Below are 22,993 nucleotides of genomic sequence, written 5' to 3'. Positions count from 1 at the left end.
TGCAAATGCAAAAAAAAAAAAAAGTGGATCTAGACACAGACCATACAACTTCCCAGGAATTAACACAAAATAGATTATAGACCTAAATGTAAAACTTAAAATTATCAGACTCCTGGAAGATAATGTAGGGAAAAACCTAGATGACCTTGGGTTTGGTGATGACTTAGATACACCACCAAGATATGGTACTTGATACATGAAAGAAATAATAAGTTAGACTTCATTGAAGTAAAAACTTTCCACTCTGAAAGACACTCTATTTTTTTTTTTTTTTTTTTTTGCGTTACGCGGGCCTCTCACTGCTGTGGCCTCTCGCGCTGCGGAGCACAGGCTCCAGACGTGCAGGCCCAGCGGCCATGGCTCACGGGCCCAGCCACTCCGCGGCATGCGGGATCCTCCCGGACCGGGGCATGAACCCATGTCCCCTGCATCAGCAGGCGGACTCCCAACCACTGCGCCACCAGGGAAGCCCTGAAAGACACTCTAGAGAATGAGAAGAGAAGCCATAGGCTGGGAGAAAATATTTGAAAAAGATATATCTGATAAAGGACTGTTACCCAAAATATACAACGAACTCAAACTCAACAATAAGAAAACAAACAACTGGATTAAAAAATGGGCCAAAGACCTTAACAAACATCTCACCAAAGAAGATATACAAATGGCAACTTAGCACCTGAAAAGATGTTGAACATCATGTCATTAGGGAATTCAGGACTTCAAGGGAGATGACATGTGAATCTGAGATTGGAGGAAAAGGGGAGAGCGGAGGCTGTGTCCAAGATCTTTACCCAGAGGATGGATAGCAGTGATTGAATATGAGCTCCTCCAGAACAGAGGTTTTATGATTGTAGTTGACCCTTGAACAACATGGGGTTTGAACGGTGTGGGTCCACTTATACCTGGATTTTTAAAAATAAATACACATACAATACTGCATATAAGTGGACCCACACCATTCAAACCCATGTTGTTCAAGGGTCAACTGTACACAATCCACGGCTGGTCGAATCGGCAGATGTAGAACCCGCCCATACAGAGGACTGATTTGAGCCCTTGGTTTTTGGTATCTGTAGCAGGTCCTGGAACCAATCCTGTTAGATACTGGGAGCCGGCTGGCTGTCTCTGCTTATCTGCTAGGTTCTCTAATGTATCCTTAATACCTAGAGCAGTGCTGCCTATGCAGTAAGTACTCAATAAATATTTGTTGCATGAATGAATGAATAGAGAAGTTAGAAGGCAGTGATTACCAGTTTTGGGAGGAGTGACTTGGTAGAGAACTCTTGTTAAGGAGTTATCAATGTGAGATCTAATGCTGAATTTGGTATTAGCTAGCTCAGTCCAGAGCTTCAGCTCTCACTTCAACTATCACATAGATGCCTTTTAAAACTACTGGAGGAAGCAATAACATAGGAAACATGCTGGTCATGAATATTAGCTGTCTGATCCCATATGTAAAATGAAGACTACAGGATAAATTATTGTTACTAAATGCAATTTTATATATAACACTTAGCTCAGCACTTGATCCATATTAAGTACTCAGTAAAGGGCACCATTGTTTGAACCCGAGTTTCATATCAGTGAGCTGCCACACCTCTGATATAGCACAGTGCAACAATATTTGGATTTCCTCATGCAAAAGCTAAGTGGTTTCTTAAAGATCTTCCAGCCCAGCCCTTCATTTTAACTGATGCCAAAGTGAAAAAGTGACTTCCACAAAGTCACACACCTGGCTGAAGGAAAGATGGAGGGAAAAAGGTAGTTGCGGACCAAACCTTGGGGGTAATGTTTATGTAAAGGATGGGAGGAAAAATAGGAGACACTAATTAGTTGAGTGTTTGAGGGCTTGACCCTGAATTTTACAGCTGCCTTCTATAATAAATTTTATTTTCTGGGAAGAAATGGCATTTGCCTTCTGTGGATAGCTCTACCTGTATTTCCCATTGACATCTTTAATTCAGCTTCAGTTTAATGTCCAAAACCTAACTGGAATCACTACATGTTAGAACTGAATAGGATCTTAGAGGGCCTCATTCTAACCTCTCATTTTACAGATGAGGAAAACATTCTGCCCTGGGGTGGAGGTCTCACACTTCTTAGATTCACTTATAGCAAAGTGAGCAATCAGTTGTCCCTTGGGCCATTTTTGCCCAGGCTGCAGAGCATTACTTTAAGTCCTTTGGCTTAGAGTGAGCCTGCTAAGCTCCTCCTGGCTACAACAACCCCTGGTGCTGTTTATAGCCGGCGCTTCTAACTTTCTTTTTTCTTTTTTTTAATCAACTGAATCTTTAAGTTAAATCACCTGAAGAAACCCCATATATAAAAAGAGACTAAAAAGAGGAGCTGCTGTGGTTAACAACAAAGGTTTGTTGGTGGTGATAGTAGGGGATAGGGAGTTGGCGAGATCAGCAGAGGGAAAGAATGAGGTTTTTTTTTTTTTTTTTTTTTTTTTTTGCGGTACGCGGGCCTCTCACTGCTGTGGCCTCTCCCGTTGCGGAGCACAGGCTCCGGACGCGCAGGCTCAGCGGCCATGGCTCCCGGGCCCAGCCGCTCCGCGGCATGTGGGATCTTCCCGGACCGGGGCATGAACCCGTGTCCCCTGCATCGGCAGGCGGACTCTCAACCACTGCGCCACCAGGGAAGCCCAAAAGAATGAGTTTTACTGTGATTACTTGGACCCTCATTCCTGGAGGTGAGGGGCCTCTGAAGTGCCTCAGAGGTTAGGAAGCAGTTTGAAATCCCCTGATTTGGGGGCACATGAGATCTGTCAGCGATGGTTGGCGTGAATGAGAAGACCACTGGTATTTTTGTTCAACAAGTTCCTTGGTGATTTGTCTACATGCCCTGGAGTAATGATTTTCAGCTCTTTCTTGGATCTGAGAATTAAGAGCTAGGCCATCACTACAACTAGGGCTTTAAGAAACTCTCAGCTATTATTTAAAAGCTCTCATCAGTCACATTTGTTGTTACTTATATGGACAAGCAGCTTTTTTTGTAAATTAAGTTGCCTTGGAATAGATGATTTTATTAGTATAGATATAGCCCAAGAATTACTGTCACATGAGGAAAAGCTTAGGAGTAATCAGTTTATGCAAGATCAATATGATCTTGCATAAACCCCTATAATGTTCTGATGAATTTAAAAATACTTGACATATTTTTAATTATTTTATAGTATTACTTATAGTTTTGAATTTTAGTCAGCAACTGATGAAGCCCTGTGCTAGGCACCACGGGGAGATGGAGGGAAAATAGGACAAGATCCTTGCCCTCACATTTGAGTCATGCCAAGTACAGAATGAAGAATGTGACATTTTAGGATTTTTTTCCTTTGTACTTCATTTTACCACCTGAGCTTTTTTTTTCATATTGTACAATTTTTAATTTTAATTTACTGACTTGTAAAGCATGTTCATGGCTGAAAATTCAATAATTTAAGGTTGTATGCTTTCTTTCAAATTGTCATCAGATTGCAAGACTGGAGAAAGATAAAGAAGAACTACATAACCAGCTGCTTAGTGTTGATCCCACAAGAGACAGCAAACGAGTGGAGCAACTTGTTCGAGAAAAAGTCCATTTGTGTCAGAAATTAAAAGGTTTAGAGGCTGAAGTAGCAGAATTGAGAGCTGAAAAAGAAAATTCTGGTGCTCAGGTAGAAAATGTCCAGAGAATTCAGGTGCGGCAGTTGGCTGAGATGCAGGCTACAGTCAGATCCCTGGAGGTAAGGTTTTAATTGCTTCTCGGTAGATATCGCGTACTTTCTTTAAAGTGCAGTTGACAAGCCTTTGATTTTTTTTTTTTTTTTTTTTTTTTTGCGATATGCGGCCCTCTCACTGTTGTGGCCTCTCCCGTTGTGGAGCACAGGCTCTAGACGCGCAGGCTCAGCAGCCATGGCTCATGGGCCCAGCCACTCCGCGGCATGTGGGATCTTCCCGGACCAGGGCACGAACCAGTGTCCCCTGCATCGGCAGGCGGACTCTCAACCACTGCGCCACCAGGGAAGCCCAAGCCTTTGATTTTTTAGGGCATAAATGTCTGCTCACCAATCTAACGCTGACGCATTTGTGGAATCCCAAGAGTATATATACTTTTTGTAAAGAAGAAAGCTCTTGATTCATAAGCAATAGCTATGCTACCATATTTACAAGGGGATTATTTATTCTTTGGGAGTCACGTTGCCTATCTGAAATGATTTAACTTTTACAGTGCCACAGAGTAGAATATGCAAAATTCAAAAAAAAATGGAGTTTCTGAAGACTAAAGTCACCTCAAACCAGAAAGAGCAATTTCTTTCTAGTTATTTCCTTACACTGGGATTCAAGATCTTAAAATCGTAAATCCTGTTTCAACAGAAATACCATACTTATATTATGACAGCTTCTTGCCGGAGTTACAAAATTGAACTTGGCTACTAATGCATATAAGCCTTTACTGAATTGTTTCCCTGAGTTCATTAGAGAAAGAAAAGAGCTGGCAGAGCTAAGCTGGTACTCCTAGAGGTATCTTCCTATGAAAGTTCTTGTTTCTGTTGTTGGAGAGGAAAAACTTTTCTTTTACCCTCTTAGGTTCAGAGTTTAAGGGTTGTGAATTAAACTGACAACAGACAGATTAGCAAGAGAAAAGATAGATTTTTATTCATGTACGTAAACAGGAGTTCACAGAAAAATGTGACTCAAAGAGGCAATAGTAGTTTGGGGCGTATATACCATTCTAATAAGGAAAAGAGAGGGGGAGAAAGGACACTTATAGGAAAAGAAATGACTTTTAGGAAAGATAAACGGGCCCTTAGGAAAACAAATGGCAGATATGATAATTTTGTGATGTTGTTTGTGTAGGTGCTTTCTTATCCTGGTGTTGACTTCTTGTCTTCTGTGATAGAAGTTGGCCTTCCCTAGTTATGAAATCCCTGCGGAGGGGACTTCTAACACTTAAATTCTTTTTAGAGGCTCTACTTTTAGATAGATAAGAGGAGTTCAGGAAAAAACTTTGTCCTGTGTCTGTTGATTCTCAAAAGCCTTCAGCTCCAAATAATTCTTATTCCACAGTGGCATATGCTGGACCCCTTTACAGTTTTATTGAGATAATGCTTATTCCTCCTAGTCCTTAGTGTCTTACGTGTAGCAAATATACTAGTTTGATAGTTTTTAAAATTTTATTTTGAGCAGTCCAAAATGTTTTGTTTTCTTCAGAATAGTTGTGAGGTAATTTGAACTGGAGGGAAATTAGTGTGCACCTAGTTTGTAATTAAAATCCAATATCCAAATCCAAAGTAGTGATTTTTTTCTGGACAGCAAACTGGTACAAGAAGTACATTAATATGTTTTGAAGAGTAGAAGTCACCTTTTTATTTTTTGGATGAAACATCTGGCAGTATTTAGTGCTTTCCTGAATTTAAATTGTCAGTATCATTGGACCTTAGACGTGAGGCAGTTCAGAATGAAGTGTTTATGTTGCCATCCTTCTATCCTTAACGTATTTACACGGTGACAGTGGGATGACTGCGATTGAGTATGGTATGTGATCTCAGTGTGAAACTTTGCATTGAGGTCCTTTAGAGTGATTATTTTCAGGACCAGTTGAATGATGACAAAAGATGGGAGGTTCTTTCACAAGAGCCTGTATTTCATTTTATCATTTGTCAGATGAAATGAAAATACGCACATGACAGGTAGCCTGCCTTTCTTTGATTTTTTTTTTTGTCTATCATTGTGCCTGAAGAGTATCATTTTTTATGTGAGGAAAATAGGGGTTTTTTTTCTGAATTATTTGTTGAATACACTCCTTATCATATTTAAGATATATAGGAAATGAGCTGTTGCAGAACTGAAGCTTATCCTTTAAATGCAAAATGTTTTCATTTTAACTATTTTGAATAGAAGTATTTTTAAAAAGCATTTAGTTTTCCCTTTCTAATTAAAGAGTACTATGAGTATTACCAACTGGAAATTTTCTTGACAGCTTACTTCATTAAGAATATTATGTGATGAGTTCAGGAGCTATTGAGTTCTTTGCCCATACTTCCAGAAGCTCCAGATTAGTCGAGGATTTTGAATTTTTAATCTCTTGGGGGTTGTTTTCTAATCTCCATTGATTTTAGATTTTCAGTTCTCACTTCTTACTACTACACGTAAGCCCTCCCCTCTACCTTGTAATATGCTTTTTCATATCTGCTGTGTACTTGAAATCCACCAAAATGCTTGTTTGAATTATGTCCACAATAGTAGTAAATAGGTATCAAGTGAGTGTGTTAGGTTCTCTCTCTCATGAGAGAAGTGTATGGGTTTTATCTTGGTGGAGGCTGTTGATAAGTTGTTTGTCCAGATAACTTCGTTGCATATTTCTTGGGGCAAATATCTTGCATATGAATTCTACCAATTGCTTTGTGAAAACTCTTGTTACTTCGGTATATGTTAATATTGTTGAGGTTTTGAATAATTTTGGGTAGTATGATTATTACATTTATTTAAATAGTATTTATTTTGTTTTTATATAATTGAAAAATTGTCAACAAATTTTAAAATATTTTATTTTAATAAAAGGCTGAAAAACAGTCAGCTAAACTACAGGCTGAACGCTTGGAAAAAGAGCTACAATCAAGCAATGAACAAAACACTACTTTAATTAGTAAATTGCATAAAGCTGAACGGGAAATAAATACATTGACCAGTAAAGTAAGTTGTCTTAAGTATTTGCTTTATTCTTTAGAATGCTTGAGACTGTATAATAACAAAGGAATTTTGTGCTTCAGTAGCTTAGTTCCCTACATTGAAGTCTCTTTTTTGATCTTATTCTACCTTCCAAATACATGTAGAAACTGACCAGTTCTTTTTTTTTTTTAATTTATTTATTTATTTTTGGCTGTGTTGGGTCTTCCTTGCTGCGTGCGTGCTTTTTCCACTTGCGGTGAGCAGGGGCTACTCTTCGTTGCGATGCGTGGGCTTCTCATTGCGGTGGCTTCTCTTGTTGCGGAGCACGGGCTCTAGGCGTGCGGGATTCAGTAGTTGGGGCACGAGGACTCAGTAGTTGTGGCTTTGGGGCTCTAGAGTGCAGGCTTAGTAGTTGTGGCGCACGGGCTTCATTGCTCTGCAGCGTGTGGGAACTTCCCGGACCAGGGCTTGAACCTGTGTCCCCTGCATTGGCAGGCGGATTCTTAACCACTGCACCACCAGGGAAGCCCCTGACCAATTCTTAACGGCTTTCATTGTGACCACTCTAGTCCAGTTTTTACAATAGCCTCCTAATTGGTCTCTTTACTCTCTACCCTGTCAGAGCTCTGTGTGATCTGGCCCCTGCAATCTTTGCTCAGCCGTCATAGTCCATTTTCCCTCCCGTTCACTTTGCTCTAGCCTCACAGGCCTTCTCACTCTTCTTTGAGCAAGCTTACTTCTACCTCAGGGCCTTTGCACTTGCCCACCTTGCATGGTCTTCCCTCACATATGTATATAGCTTTCTTCCTCTCCCATTTCTTTTTTTTTTTAATTAATTAATTTATTTTTGCTCACGTTGGGTCTTCGTTGCTGCATGCGGGCTTTTCTCTAGTGGCGAGCGGGGGCTACTCTTCGTTGTGGTGCGCAGGCTTCTCATTGAGGTGGTTTCTCTTGTTGCGGAGCATGGGCTCTAGGCATGTGGGCTTCAGTAGTTGTGGCACATAGGCTCAGCAGTTGTGGCTCGCAGGCTCTAGAGCTCAGGCTCAGTAGTTGGGGTGCACAGGTTTAGTTGCTCCACAGCATGTGGGATCTTCCCGGACCAGGGATCGAACCCGTGACCCCTGCATTGGCAGGTGGATTCTGTGTTTTGTTTGTTTGTTTGTTTTTTTGATACAGAAATATGTTTATTAATGCATTAAAACCAAATCTCATGATGAGTTTAAAAATTACTGTAATTTTGAAGCAGTGATAAGTATTAATGATATTTTGAAATATCTACAAAAAATGTAATATGATATGAAAATATCTGTCACAGGTACTGTTAATACTACGATGGTTTGTAGTCAACATTCATAGTTGAAGTGGAAGGTGGATTCTTAACCACTGCACCACCAGGGAAGCCCCTCCTCACCCATTTCTGATGTTGCCTTATCAGAGAGGACTTTTTTTTCTTCACTTTGTAAAATACCATCTTCCTTCTTCCTCTGCCTTATTCTCTATCTTTTTTACCTGCTTTATATTTCTTCATAGCTCTTAACACCATCTGATATATTTGTTTATTTTTGTCTTTTCTACTCCCTTTGCCTCAAATATAAGCTCCAAGACAGCAGGGACATTGCTTTTATTACTGTTGTATCTCTGGCTCCTGGAACAGTGCTGGCACACAGTAGACAATAAATATTTGTTAAATGAGTAAATTAATAGCAGCAGCATGATCTGCATTTGTTATTTTATTTTATTTATTTATTTTTTGCGGTACGCGGGCCTCTCACTGTTGTGGCCTCTCCCGTTGTGGAGCACAGGCTCCGGATGCGTAGGCTCAGCGGCCATGGCTCACGGGCCCAGCCACTCCACGGCACATGGGATCTTCCCAGACCGGGGCACGAACCTGTGTCCCCTGCATCGTCAGACGGACTCTCAACCACTGCGCCACCAGGGAAGCCCGCATTTGTTATTTTTAAAAGAATATAATGGTTTGAACACCTTTTTCCCAGGAACTTAGAGGTTTTTTTCCCCCTCAAATGCAATGTATATAAGGAATCCAGTAACCAGAAGTAGGATAGCAATGATGAAAGTATTTTATAGAATACCGCAGTGAATATCAGCTCTAGAGTCAGACATATTCAAATTCCATTTCTTCCCCTTGCTAGCTGTGTGACCTGGGCAATTTAATTTCTCTCTGAAGACTTTAGCATTTTCCTTTATAAAACAGACTAATACCTACTTTATAGAGTGTGGCAGAGATTAAATGAGATATTATGCATAAAGCACTTAGCATAAGGTCTTATAATAATCACCTGAATATTAGCTATTATTAGTAGTACTTGGGTCAGCTCTAAGAACTTGAAAATAAGACTGATGTCTGAATCAGTGAGATCATGTATTATATTTCTGTCAGAGCAGAGTTATGTAAAATCACCTTAAAAAACAAAATGGTTTCTAGACCAGAGGGAATTTATTGTAGCCTGGTAGAAATATATGAACTTATCTAGAGGAGTAATGCATTCATCGTAAATTCCTTGTCCACAGTCAAACAGTGTTTATGACAGAGGCAAGAGAGAGTTTTAGTTGGCAGAGTGTGAGTATTCTGGTCCCATTGAAGAGATCATTCTTACTGTGGAAAGGAATACCTCAATCTATTTTAGTTTGTGGCCATGAAATAATCGATTCATCCCATTCCTTTTGTTCTGACTGCGTGAGCCCTAAGCAACTTTCTGACTGTTATGTGATTTCCTCTGTAATTTTGTCTACAGGGAGAGAGAACGCACTGGTCCTTCAGAGTTAGAGTATTCTAGTTTCCATTATAGTTTTTTCTCGCAATTAATAAACTGACATTCTGGTTTTATAGATCACTCTTTGTAAACTTTAGTAATGTGAGTTCAACCTTGAGAGTGGTCTTTAAGTGTGGTGACAAAATTTGATTTCTGTGCCTGAAAAGCCAAAGCCATAATATTAGATGTATTAGATGCCACCCTTGGGAGATAGTCTACCCAGTTTTTTCTATGGCAAATACATACTCTTTTACACTTCCAGATTGTATGTTTATTAACACAGATTGCTAAGAGTTGCCTGTCTTTTTAAAGGCATACTTGCATTATTATGCATATAAATGGTTTATTAAAAACCACCCACCAACTTCAGACAGACCAAGTTTTCATTTGAGATCTTGCATATAAAAAGATTTCATTGGAAGGTTAAATTTTAAAATAATGTTTCAAACATTGTCAGAGTTATCTTTGCAACTTGAAATTTTCATCCACATTTTGCAATTCTCACAAATGGTTGTTTGCAATGCAGAGGAACACCTGGGGTGTATTTGTCTAAGTTATTCAAATTTGTAAATGTTTGTTAGGTTTTTGAACAGTTATGTCATTGTGACTATCGGTGTCTTGGATTAAAAAGTATTACCAAAGATGGCCTAAAAATGATGACCTTAAAGATATCTAATATTCAATGAGATAAATTCTTCCTGTTATGAGGTGTTTGAGCTTTAGAACTCCAATAAAATGTACAGTTTTAAGGAAGTCATCCCACAGAATTACCTTATTAGCTAAGTTTATGAGGTCATACCATCTCAGACCTTTGAAAAAGATCAGAGTTTGAGTACTGTCTCTTTGGAATTTACATCAAGAGCTTCTTGAGCAATACATTTTTTCAACTTTATTTGAATTTCTGGCTTACATATATTGTTTTCTTTGTGTGTGTGTGTGTGTGTGTGTGTGTAATTAACAGATTCTGAACCCTTATAAAATGCTTACTGTTGCTACTTCGTTACATTTCTTAAAGTTTTATTAGTACTAGCTAATATTCTGAGTACTTCTGTTGTATCAAAAGCATAAAGCAAATTCACAATGTAAAGACCAGAATCTACATGGAAAACATATTGTGGAAAAATAAAAAGCAGAACAGGGTAGCTTGGCACACGGAAGCTTAAGAAGATTGTAAATCTCTTCAAATTATTTGCAGCATTTTAACATTGTGCATTTTATTTAAGAAAAGATCCCTAGTTTTCCTAGGATTTTTGATGCTTGATTACAAAAGTTAAGAACTAGGAATCTAGAGGCAGAAAGAAACTTTATTATAACTATTTGGGATTTGGTTCATATTACTCATAGAAAGTGTTTTTATTCATCGTATCTAATAAATATTCATATACGTTTTTCCATTTTTAATAAATAAAATAATTTTAATATCATTTTGGAAGTTAATTACTATTAGTGTGAGTGCATTCAGTATTTCAGTATTTTAGAAATGTGGCACTAGAGAAAAACTCATCCGGGTCCATAAATAAGTTAATTTGAACGCATGTTGCTTGAGCATATACCACTACTTTAATAATAGAAGTAGTTCTGAAGATAGACTTGTCGTTTGACTTCCGATCAGTGTTCTTTCAGTTTCACTGATTATAGTTTAATTGAAAAATGTTTTCTCATTTCAGTAAATCTCAGTGAATGAATTAAGAAATATGTTTTTTATATATTTTGTAGTTCTTCTCGTTGAAAGATTCTACAAAATAAGATGGCTCTGATTTTCCACCTCATATATAAAGCAGCTACAATGTGGTTTGCTAATGAACTGCTGTGTCATTCAAACCTTCTACAGTTAGTGTATAATAGCAGGTTATGATTACATTTGTCATAGAAAGTAGATTTTCATTGTAGTTGTATTTCTTCCAAATTTTAAAGCATTTATAAATTCTGTCCATGAAATTATAAAAACCCAATCTATAGAAAGTTTAAATTTTAAAATAAATACAATTTTTTAGCTGCTCTGAAAGTATTTCAAAGCTGCTTTGTAAACATTGTTCAATGAGACTTGCTTTCATAGAAAAGAACTTCAGAAAGATTTAAAAATGCAAATCTGATGTCAGCACAAGATATTCATTTTGTGTTGTGTCATTTGAAAATCTACAGGTTAATTTGTGTCTTAGTGTGGTTATTAGCAGTACAAAGGCAGCACAGTACTTGACTTTCTTGTTTCCTTTAAGTGAGGAATTTGCAGGAAACCTTGTTATGTTTCCAAGACCTTTCATAGATGGAGTCTCCTCCAGTAAGACACTTCTGTTTCTCATCTTCACCCTCTTTGGCTCTAGGACCTCTTCCTGATTTATTTCTAACTCCCATCTCTAGTTTTTATAGCCTTTTATTGCACTCAAGTAAATTATCCTTTACCCTCTTGTTACCACCATCTTATATTTTACAGATTTGGCTTGTATATATTTGTGATTTTCTCCTCTGATTTCATGGTTTTATACATTAGTATAATATGTCAGAATGCAGGTTTATCTAACCTTTATATCCGTACTGGTTAAATCCTCATTATATAGTACTGTACCTAATTTTAGAAGCACCTCACCAAAGGGCAGGGATATGGAAACTGTTAAGAGAGTAGTACAGATGATTAGACAAAGCTTTCTTGTTTGCTGCTGTATCCCCAGCTCCTAAGACAGTGCTAGGGCACATAATAGGTGCTCAATAAATATTTATTGAATGAACAAAGGAATACTACTTTAAAAAAATTTTTTGTTTATTTTTGGCTGCATTGTGTCTTCGTTGCTGCATGCGGGCTTTCTCTAGTTGCAGTGAGCAGGGGCTACTCTACGTTGCGGTGTGCGGGCTTCTCATTTCAGTGGCTTCTCTTGTTGTGGAGCATGGGCTGTAGGTCACGCGGGCTTCCGTAGTTGTGGCACGTGGGCTCAGTAGTTGTGGCTTGCGGGCTCTAGAGTGCAGGCTCAGTAGTTGTGGCGCACAGGCTTAGTTGCTCCGCAGCATGAGGGATGTTCCCGGACCAGGGCTCAAACCCGTGTCCCCTGCATTGGCAGGCAGATTCTTAACCACTGCACCACGAGGGAAGCCTAAGGAATACCACTTATGAACTATAATTATTCAGCTTTCAAAAGGAATGTCTCAGGGAAAAGCTGAGATTGGTATGTGGTTAATTATATGTAAAATATTGACAATTAGTTACATTCACCTTGGGGCTTTAAAAGAATCAGGTTTTGGCAATAAAGGTTTAAATTAGATTCATACATTTTGTACTTGTTTATCCCACTACCAGCATACACACACACACACACACACACACACTATTTAGTCACCAACTTCAATAGATTATTCTTTCTTGTCCCCTTTGTTAGTCCTTTGCCTCTTAATTGGTTTCTTTACTTTCAGTTTCTTGATCCAGCACACTTGCAATTAGAGTTAACTTTCTGAAACAAAGTTGATTGTGCCACCTTCAGCAGCTAAGAGGACATACAACCCTTTTGTATGGCATATAAAGTTTATTCCCTGCCACTCCACAGTTTTCACATCTTCCTCTGCTCTATCTATGACACATTGTTCATTGTTTTCCAAGCAGACCAGGTGGCGTTCTACCTTTATAACATTTTATATGCTGTTCCTTATACCTAAAATGCCATTTTGTCACCAGCAGTTTTTTTTAGAGGAAGGTTTCAATTTTTTTTTCCCTGAGGATGTTTCAGTCATTGACTATTGGATTTTAGGTACTTGCAGTTAAGCCTTTAAAGGCAAGATTAAGCCCGATGACCCCACCCTGCTATTGAAAGAAATGACTCAATTCTGTTAGGAACAGACTGTTTTCTTGGTGCTGAGTACTGTTCCAGGAACTGAAGCATCTTCCCTGCTGGAAGGTGCTTATACTCTATACTCTGCTACCAAAGTGTTTTCTCATTTCTACTAATGTTTTTGGGTTAGCATTTAGTGGCAAGAAAATGACCAATAGTAATTTCAATTTCTAATTATCAACAGGTAAAAGAACTTAAACATTCAAACAAACTAGAAATAACAGACATCAAACTGGAGGCAGCAAGAGCTAAGAGTGAGCTAGAAAGAGAAAGGAATAAAATTCAAAGTGAACTGGATGGTAATATATGATTTCCCATGCTTTTTACTGTTACTTTCACATATAAACTCAAATTACTAAAATAGAGCAAACTGAAGTTTATTTCCAATTTTAAGCTTAATTGAATTTTAATTTTAGAGCACACATATGTATTGTTTTTATTTGTATGTTAAATGTTCATTCTGTGATGTAACTTTAAAAAAACAATCTTATGGTTATATCATTGTTATTTGATTAATACATAAATTAAGTGAAACTTTATAGATCGGATTCCATACTTCCTGGGTATATAACTTAAAATCTGTTTAGATCATGTGATTATTAATATCAGACCATTTAAAATCTAAAGAATATATAAGTGGGTTCCAGGTCCAATTTTTAAGTTTAAAATTTTTTTTATGTAGACCCTAGGCCAGTTATTGGGCCTAGTTCAGCCTAAGCTTATTTTTAAACTCCAATTTAGTCTTAGAATGTCCTTCTCATCAAGATTTCTCAGAAATTATATTATTTCTGACTTTTATTAAGTACTTAAATAAGCTGCCTGGACCTGCAGCTGTCATGAAGTTGGTCTCTAGTTGAACTGGCCTCCAGTTTCAGTTTCAGACAGAGCTTATGATGAATGACTATTTTCATTATTAATTTCTACTTGATGTTGACTCACGGATTTTCATAGAGTTAGGGAGCATATTTTCTTTGGAACTTAAAGAGTTTGAGATCCAGTTTTGCATTCTTTTTAAACTTTGAGTTAGATATGAATTTGTTTTAGTTATTCCATATGCAAAATACTTGTCATTTCATTACGAGGAAAATTTGTGAATTCATTGGACAAACTTGAAAGTGTCCAATTTGTATTAGATATCTAACAGTTCTGACAAGTTTCAAAAGCTTCTGTGATTTTATTCACTCTGCTTTCCAGCTAGCTTTATGATGATGCTGTCTGTGGGATTTAGGTTACAGAACCCTTTTAGAAGTTAAGTATTTAAACCTCTTTTCAATATTACCCAGGTTGATGTCCCCAGCTCTCACGATCCAAATGAGTAAATGTATATAACCTTTTGTTAAAGTGTTTCTGTGTGAGTGCTTAATAAAATGACAAATTAAGTCTGAGTAGTAGTCTTTTTCGTTAAGAAAAGTTTACCAACAAAGTAAAGATCTTTGAGATGTGTATCTGGAGAGACTTACTTTCTATATTCTTTCGTCTTACCAGCTTACGAATATTTGCTGTTAATTGCAATTTTTCTTCTTAATAACATTGAATACAGTACAGTTTTCTCCTTTAAAAAAAATACTAGGATTACAGTCAGACAATGAAATTCTCACATCAGCTGTTGAACACCACAAAGTGCTTTTAGTAGAAAAGGACCGTGAATTAATACGTAAAGTACAAGCTGCCAAAGAAGAAGGTTACCAAAAACTTGTGGTATTACAAGATGAAAAGTAAGTACCTAATTACCTTATTTTGTGTTAAATCTCCTTGCAGATGAAAACATTTTGCTGTCATATCATCCTTATTGTAGTTCTTGTAATATAATTATCATCTGTTGTTTTAGGCTAGAACTTGAGAGCAGATTAGCGGATTTAGAGAAAATGAAAGTGGAACATGATGTCAGGAGGCAATCTGAAAAGGATCAGTGTGAAGAGAGATTGCGAGCTTCACAGATGGCAGAAGAGTCGGCCAGGAGGGAACTTCAGAGTATTAGGTTATATATGCATATTTTTTTAAACTTCATTTTGAAATAATCTCATAGCCAACAAAACATTGTAAAACTAGTACAGAGTATTCGCATATAATTTTCACCCAGATCTCCATATCTGAATTATTTTGATACCTTTGTTGGTTTCAGTTGGCCATATGTGAGTGTGTCTGTTTCTGGACTCTGTTCTATTCCATTTATCTGTATGTCTGTCTTGACAGCAATATCACACTCTCTTGACTACTGTAGCTTCATAGTAAGTTTGATTCAGGTAGTGCAAGTCTTCTACCTTGTTCTTTTTTGGCAAGATTGTTTTGGCTCTTCTAGGTCCTTTGCCTTTCCTTGTAAATAATCAGCTTATAACCATTTTCAAAAAGGCTTAAGATTTTGATTGGGATTGCACTGAATTTGTAGCTCAGTTTGAGAAGAGTTGTCATCTCAACAGTATTGAGTCTGTCCAATCCATGAATATGGCTTATCTCTCCATGTATTCAGATCATCTTTAATTTCTGTCATCAGAGTTTTGTAGTGTTCATTGTATATATCATGCTCATATTGTATTACATTATAATTCTAAGCATTTTTATGTGATTATAAGTGGAGTTATGTTTTAAAATTTTACTTTCTAATTGTTTATTGCTGACATATAGAAATATAGTTGAGGGGCTTCCCTGGTGGCACAATGGTTAAGAATCCGCCTGCCAACTCAGGGGACACCGGTTCGAGCCCTGGTCTGGGAAGATCCCACATGCCACAGAGCAACTAAGCCTGTGTGCCGCAACTACTGAGCCTGCACTCTATAGCCCGTGAGCCACGACTACTGAGCCTGTGTGCCACAACTACTGAAGCCTGCACTCCTAGAGCCCGTGCTCCGCAACGGGAGAGGCCACTGCAATGAGAAGCCCATACACTGCAACGAGGAGTGGCCCCCGCTCGCTGCAACTAGAGAAAGCCCGCGCACAGCAACAAAGACCCAGTGCAGCCAAAAATAAAATAAATAAAATAGATACAACATTAAAGAAATAAAAAATGTTTAAGAAATATAGTTGATTTTTATGTATTGACCTTGTATCCTGTGACCTTACAGAAGTCACGTATTTTCTACTAGCTGCTTTGTGGGTTCTTAGTTTTCTAACGTCATGTTGTATATGTTGTATTTCCTTTTAGTTTACTTGTTCATTTTTTGGTTTTGGTGTGTTTTTTTGAGGATTTAAGTAGGTTTTATTTTTTTGATAGTATTTTTTTCAATAGATCTTTATTGGAGTAAAATTTTTTGAGTTGGGAATTTAATTCAACTAATGTTCATTCTTTCATCTTTATTGGTAAAAATATCATGCTGAGAATTTTCTTATCACTGCTTTTTAAATGTATCATATAGATTTTGATATGCAGTGTTTTAATTATCATTATTTTTTAGAAATTCCCTAATTTCAATTTGCATCTTCCTTTTCACCCAAGAAGCAATAGAAGGTATAGTTGTTTAATAGAAGGTGAAACTAATAGTTTTCTAGGGCTGCCACAACAAAATACCATAGACAGGGTAGTTTAAACAACAGAAATTAATTTTCTTACAGTTCTGGAGGCTAGAAGCCTCAGAGCTCAATGTGTTAGCAGATTTAGTTTCTCCTAAGGCCTGTCTCCTTGGCTTGCAGATTGGTTGCCTTCTTACTGTGTCCTCACAGGGGCTTTCCTCTGTGTGCATGTATCCCTGGTACCTCTCCCTCTTATAAGGACACCAGTCATAGGATTAGGACCCACCCATATAACCTCATTTAACCTTCGTTACCTCTTTAAAGGCCTTGTCTCCAAATACAATCACGGGTAAGTGATTGAAGGATTTTGAATTTCCAGGTGATAGGGCTTTCTTGTTTATTTTGTTGTTAAATTTTAGTTTTATTTCATTGTGATCAGAGTATTGATTCTGTTATTTCTGCTTTATGGAACACTCTAATGTTTTCCTTGTGACCTAATATATCAAGGCCAGGACTACGGTAAAGCCAGTGAGGCACCCAGGGTGCAAAATTTAAAGAGGTACTCACTCTTATGTGTTGACATTGGACTTGCAGGAAACCTGGGGTGAGTCTCCTTAAATTTTTCACTCTGGGCACCTCACTTGCCTTATCTCAGTCTCAGACCTGTAATACATGATTGATTTTTATGAGTGTTACATAAGGACTAGTAAAGAAAGTACTCAATTATGAGTATAAAGTTTGAAATATACATCCATAAGATCTACCTTACTAACTATGATGTTCAGGTCTTCTGTATACTTTTTTTTGTCCACTTCATTTGTCTTGTACAAAGAGTGATATATTAGTCTCCTATTATTGTGTTAGTGTGTTTCTATCTATAACTCCTTAAATTTCTTGTAATTTTTTTGCTTCATAGGTGATTGATATATTATTTGGTATATAGATAATCATAACAGTTATACTTTAATTATGAATTGTGGCTTTTAGCATTTAAAAGCACTTTTCTTTTTGTCATTTAATTTTTTTTGCTTGAATTCCACCTTGTTTGATATTGTTATTACTCCTGTTTTATTTTACAATTGTTGATCTGTTTTTTCATAGATTTCTGACAGCTGTTGCTGTAGATTTTTTTAGGTGCATATATATTCATGGTTACTTGTTATTTTTCCTTTAATGTTTTATCTTGAATTTTATATGGTTTAATATTAACATTTCTACTGTTTCTTTCCTTTTGTTCATATTTGTGGTACATCTTTTCACTTTATTTTCAGCTTTATTTATTGTTTTATTTTAAATGTGTCCCTTATGGACAAAAATATTACAATACCTTTTAATACAGGTAATTACAGGTAATACAGGTAATTACAATACCTCTCCCACAACGGGAGAGGCCACAACAGTGAGAGGCCTGTGTATCACACACAAAAAAAAGATTTGAATGATAGTTTCTTGAGCAGTATGTTAACTCATTGCGGAGCACAGGCTCTGGACGCACAGGCTCAGCGGCCATGGCTCACAGGCCCAGCCGCTCCGCGGCATGTGGGATCTTCCCAGACCGGGGCATGAACCCGTGTCCCCTGCATCGGCAGGCGGACTCTCAACCACTGCGCCACCAGAGAAGCCCCTAAGGTTACTTTTTATTTGTAAAATGTAATTATCCCTTAGAATCCTAAATGTAATGATCTTAAATCATGGACTAATTTTCTTCTTAAAAAAAATCAAAAATCTCCTATCAGTTATGAATTCTAACCCAGCACTGCTTCAGCAAAGTGAACTGAAGAAAATTTTGTAGATCATCTCTTATAGTCTACCAAAATGGTGTTCTTACTCCTTTCACGTTTAATGATAGTCAGATACTCTTCACCAGTGGTTTCTTTGGCTTCAGTTTTTATAGGTAGGGCATTTTTGTTTCTCTTCATATCTACATAATTATTTAGAAAGTATTCAGGCCACTAATGCTTTCATAACTCAGTCTTGTTTCTTGTTCATTTATCATGTGTATCCAAAATCTCAACCAGAGCTAAGATATACTTGGGGCCTAAGTTTTCTAACTCTGGACTGGAGCTAGGACCCATGGTGTTTTCTCCCCTATTTTCATCTCCATGGTTTTGTAGAAAGAAACCTTTACTAACTCGGTAACCTAAAAGCTCCAAGTTAATAACAACCTTAAACATTTAAGGGAGAAATGCCCAGAAAGTTTGAGGGAGTAATAGTATAGCTAGAATTACAGAATAAGAGTATGATTGGTACTGTCAAAGGAGCACAGGAAGAGCAAGACTGGTCCTCTTCCTTTAGGTCCATTGTTTCTGGTGTTTGTATGTAAATATCTCAGGAGCAGTGTATTTTATTGTTTCTTCCATATCATATTGTCCAACCACCTTGTGCATTTAAATGTGTAATCCAGGATTTGGGTTGGTTCATTCAGTCCAACAACAGATACTTACTGAATTTTTTTTTAATAGATCTTTATTGGAGTATAATTGCTTCACAATACCATGTTAGTTTCTGTAGCACAACAAAGCCAATCAGCCATATGCATACACATGTCCCCATATCCCCTCCCTCTTGAGCCTCCCTCCCACCGTGTCTATCCCACCCCTCTAGGTCATCGCAAAGCACCGAGCCTACCTCCCTGTGCTATGCTGCTGTTTCCCACCAGCCAACTATTTTGCATTTGGTAGTGTATATATGTCGATGTTACTCTCACTTCGCCCCAGCTTCACCCTCCCACCCCATGTCATCAAGTCTGTTCTCTATGTCTACCTCTTTATTCCTGCCCTGCAACTAAGTTCATCAGTACCTTTTTTTTTTTTTTAGATTGCATATATATGCGTTAGCATACTGTATTTGTTTTCCTCTTTCTGACTTCACTCTGTGTGACAGACTCTAGGTCCATCCACCTCACTACAAATAACTCAATTTTGTTTCTTTTTATGGCTGAGTAATATTCCATTTTGTATATGTGCCACGTCTTCTTTATCCGTTCATCTGTCAGTGGTCATTTAGGTTGGTTCCATGTCCTGGCTATTATAAATAGTGCTGCAGTGAACATTGTGGTGCATGTCTCTTTTTGAATTATGGTTTTCTCAGGGTATTAGTGTTTAAAGCACAGCCCTAGGCCTTTGAGAATATTGTCTTCCCAAGAAGCATTTCTAATTGGGTTGAAAAGGCATGCTAATAATGCTAAACTATATCTAGTACGTGCCAAGCAAATTATATTTGAGGTAAATGAAGGATTTTTAAAAGGGAAGTTTGAGGGCTTATCCTGTCAGAGCTAATTAAGTGTATAGTCTTTCTCATGAGGTTAGTTAGTCCCTTGGTCACCAGGGATACACTGTGTTTTAAGGTTTTGGCTGAGAATGTATCATTCCTTTTGAAAAGGACACAAATTGTGTAAGTGTGCATTCATCTCAGGGATGAAAACTCATATTTTATAGAATACAGTATGGTGTCTGTACTAGATAGTTTTCTTTTAAATTCTGAATTTAAAATCAGTATAATTACGGCATAATGAAGTGGGAGACAGAGATACTTACTTGGGTGTGAGAAGACCTGGGTCTCATCTTGATTTGGCTACTTGGTAGCTGTGTGATTTGGGCCTAACTTTGCTAAGCCTCAACCTCTTTTTCTGTATTATCTGGAATTATAAAGGTGACTCTGCTTACTTCCATACAACTGTTATGAGAAATTACTACAATTGGCCAACCTTAATTAAATGCCTGTTATACTATAGACATCATGGTAGGCATTTAGGATACATTTAGGAGCTCTATAACCCAGTAGAGTGAAGGTGAAGTAGCAGTATATCTGAAAGCATTTTGTAAATTGTGAAATACTGCATGGCTGTAAGATAGCGTCTCCTAAACTGGACTCCTTTCTCCTGCCTTACTGACCCACTAGGCACTCCTCCACCAAAGCCATTTTTTCAGGCTGTTCCCTGTGTTTATCAAGATCCTACCCACCAGAGTTTTGTCTCCATGTAGTAGTCTCTCATCCTTCTAGATAGACTTGATTTCTCATCTTCTCTATGCCCATAGTTTGTAGATTTTTCCATAGCAAAAGCAGAAATTCGTTACATTTTAATTATATGTGGACACAGCTTAGTTGCCTGAAGTCAAAATCTTTGTCTTTGAATCTACCACTTTATATAGCACAGCGCCTTGTGTCAATATGGGCACTCAATAATATGATTGTCTAATTCAGTGAAATATATGAACTCTGGATTTTTAGTAATGTCTTTTGTTGGGTTGTGATTTTTAGGTTAAAACTTCAACAACAAATTGTGAATATTGAAAATGCAGAGAAAGAAAAAAATGAAAATTCTGACCTGAAACAGGTATTATTTTAGCAAACATTTTGCTTTTACTTTTTTAAGTGCTTCTTTAAATCTGTTTTTGAATCTTTATTGGAATTGTATATATAAATATTCTGAAAATATCACTCCAATTGATAATGAATTGATGAAGTTGATATGTAAAGTGTTTAGACCTCTTTAAGCTCTTGTTTAGTAAGCTTCTTTTGTTTTTCTTAAGATATTTATATGCTGCGGCTCATGATGAATTTTTTTTAAATTATAGTTTAAAGGGCAGTATTTTGAATTACTTGTGTGATTGACTTGTAACTTTGCATTTTCTTATTCCATGAGCTATTTTTTATTATATCCCTATGAAATCTAAGAGTTGTATTTATGGAAGGAAATTCATATTTTAATTAAAGTTGTTTGGGTTTGGGAAAGATTTATATGGGCAAAACATTATGAGGAGTGAAAATTCCATTTTTAGGATTTATGCTTGCATGCTAGCTGGCATTGCTTTGCATGTATAGTTATGGTTTCTAAGTTCCAAGTAGGAGGGCATAATGTGTGATAGTCTGAGAGGAGTTATCTAGTTTCATTGACATTGGGCTTTCTGTCATCCTGTAGATATGGAGAAGTATTAAGCTCTTTGAAAGTTGCTTGTTCAACCAGCTGTAATACAAGTTTTATATTTACTGCTGCAGTTAAAAGGACTGAATAGTTCTTCATGGAGAAATTCATTCTAAAATGGAAATCTGAGACATACCTTTTTACTTTATTCTTCTGACAGTTGCTCTTTGGACCTATACAGTTCTGTATGTGGCTTTGCTACCATCAGGAAGTAATGGAATTATTTCCCATTTATTGCGTAAAGAATCTGGTTTCTTTTGGCTCTTGAGTCTTGTAATGGATTCTTTTGATCTGAAGTCACTTGACTCTCTGCCTCCAAACTTCTCTCAAGAGAATGGCTTAGAGAGGTAGAAGAAAGTGAAAGAAAAATGAATACTTGTTTATTAATTGGTAAAATGGCTTTTGCAAGAATTAGGTGTAAATATGTCCCAAATGAATTATTTGGATAAGACCTAAGAGCAATGTGAATCTCCTAGCCTGTTAATCTGTAACTAGATAATTAGCTACTTTTCATGAGAAAAAGTACTCCCAGATAAAGCTAAACTGGGATGAAGAAGCCTGACATTTCAGAGTTTGATAAATGGTTCTAGAGGCCAAGGAATCCCTACCATTCATTAGGTTTCTCAGAGCATCTTTCTTCTGCCCAACACTCTATAAAATGCTTAAAAACTACTCAAAAACAATGTGAGAATGATCCTACCTGCATTTATGATTCCTGACTATTCAGAGAGCAGAACCTTTGGAAGGGTTGCTAATCACAATGTTGTGGGAGTGGGAGAATGGATTTTCTTAGCAGCTTTCCCAGCTTACCTTTTAAAATCTGTTCTTTCCTCGGAGGCTAGGAGACTAATATTTGGATTCTCTTTGCTCACCTCCCTGCTCTCCTTCTAATGACACTTCTCCCCATTTCTAGTACCTCTTCTGGCCTGCTTATTTGGGGAAGAAGAGAGAGGACTCAGTGGCAGATTGAGGAATAGGGTTCTTGATGGTCTCTGGTTATATTAAGATACGATCCTAATGCTGCTGCCTTTTTTTTTTTTTTAACGTTTTTATTGGGGTATAATTGCTTTACAATAGTGTGTTAGTTTCTGCTTTATAACAAAATGAATCAGTTATACATATACATATGTCCCCATATCTCCTCCCTCTTGCATCTCCCTCCCTCCCTATCCCACCCTGTAGCTGGTCACAGAGCACCAAGCTGATCTCCCTGTGCTATGCGCCTGCTTCCCACTAGCTATCTATTTCACATTTGGTAGTGTATATATGTCCATGCCACTCTCTCACTTCGTCCCAGCTTACCCTTCCCCCTCCCCGTGTCCTCAAGTCCATTCTGTAGTAGGTCTGCATCTTTATTCCCGTCTTGCCCCTAGGTGCTTCATGACCTTTTTT

At 37.4% G+C, this 22,993-nt stretch overlaps 1 protein-coding gene across 6 annotated transcripts in view; it reads left to right on the top strand.

Moving 5' to 3' along the window:
• The window catches only part of CEP83 (centrosomal protein 83), a 117,879-nt gene that overhangs the window by 74,371 nt on the left and 20,515 nt on the right, over positions 1-22,993 (top strand). For all 6 annotated transcript variants that reach the window (XR_010932529.1, XM_067697559.1, XM_067697558.1 and 3 more), the window contains 6 exons: positions 3,473-3,724; positions 6,543-6,674; positions 13,418-13,532; positions 14,804-14,948; positions 15,062-15,211; positions 20,938-21,013. Coding sequence is in view for 5 of the 6 variants with exons in the window: in XM_067697559.1 (XP_067553660.1) it covers positions 3,473-3,724; positions 6,543-6,674; positions 13,418-13,532; positions 14,804-14,948; positions 15,062-15,211; positions 20,938-21,013 (870 nt within the window). In the remaining variant the exon portion in view is untranslated. The remainder of the gene's footprint in view (positions 1-3,472; positions 3,725-6,542; positions 6,675-13,417; positions 13,533-14,803; positions 14,949-15,061; positions 15,212-20,937; positions 21,014-22,993) is intronic.

Source organism: Pseudorca crassidens, chromosome 11 (assembly GCF_039906515.1).
Source record: "Pseudorca crassidens isolate mPseCra1 chromosome 11, mPseCra1.hap1, whole genome shotgun sequence".
NCBI lineage: Eukaryota > Metazoa > Chordata > Mammalia > Artiodactyla > Delphinidae > Pseudorca > Pseudorca crassidens.
The sequence above is the reverse complement of the archived record's forward strand: the minus strand, read 5'-3'. Positions and strand labels throughout refer to the sequence as shown.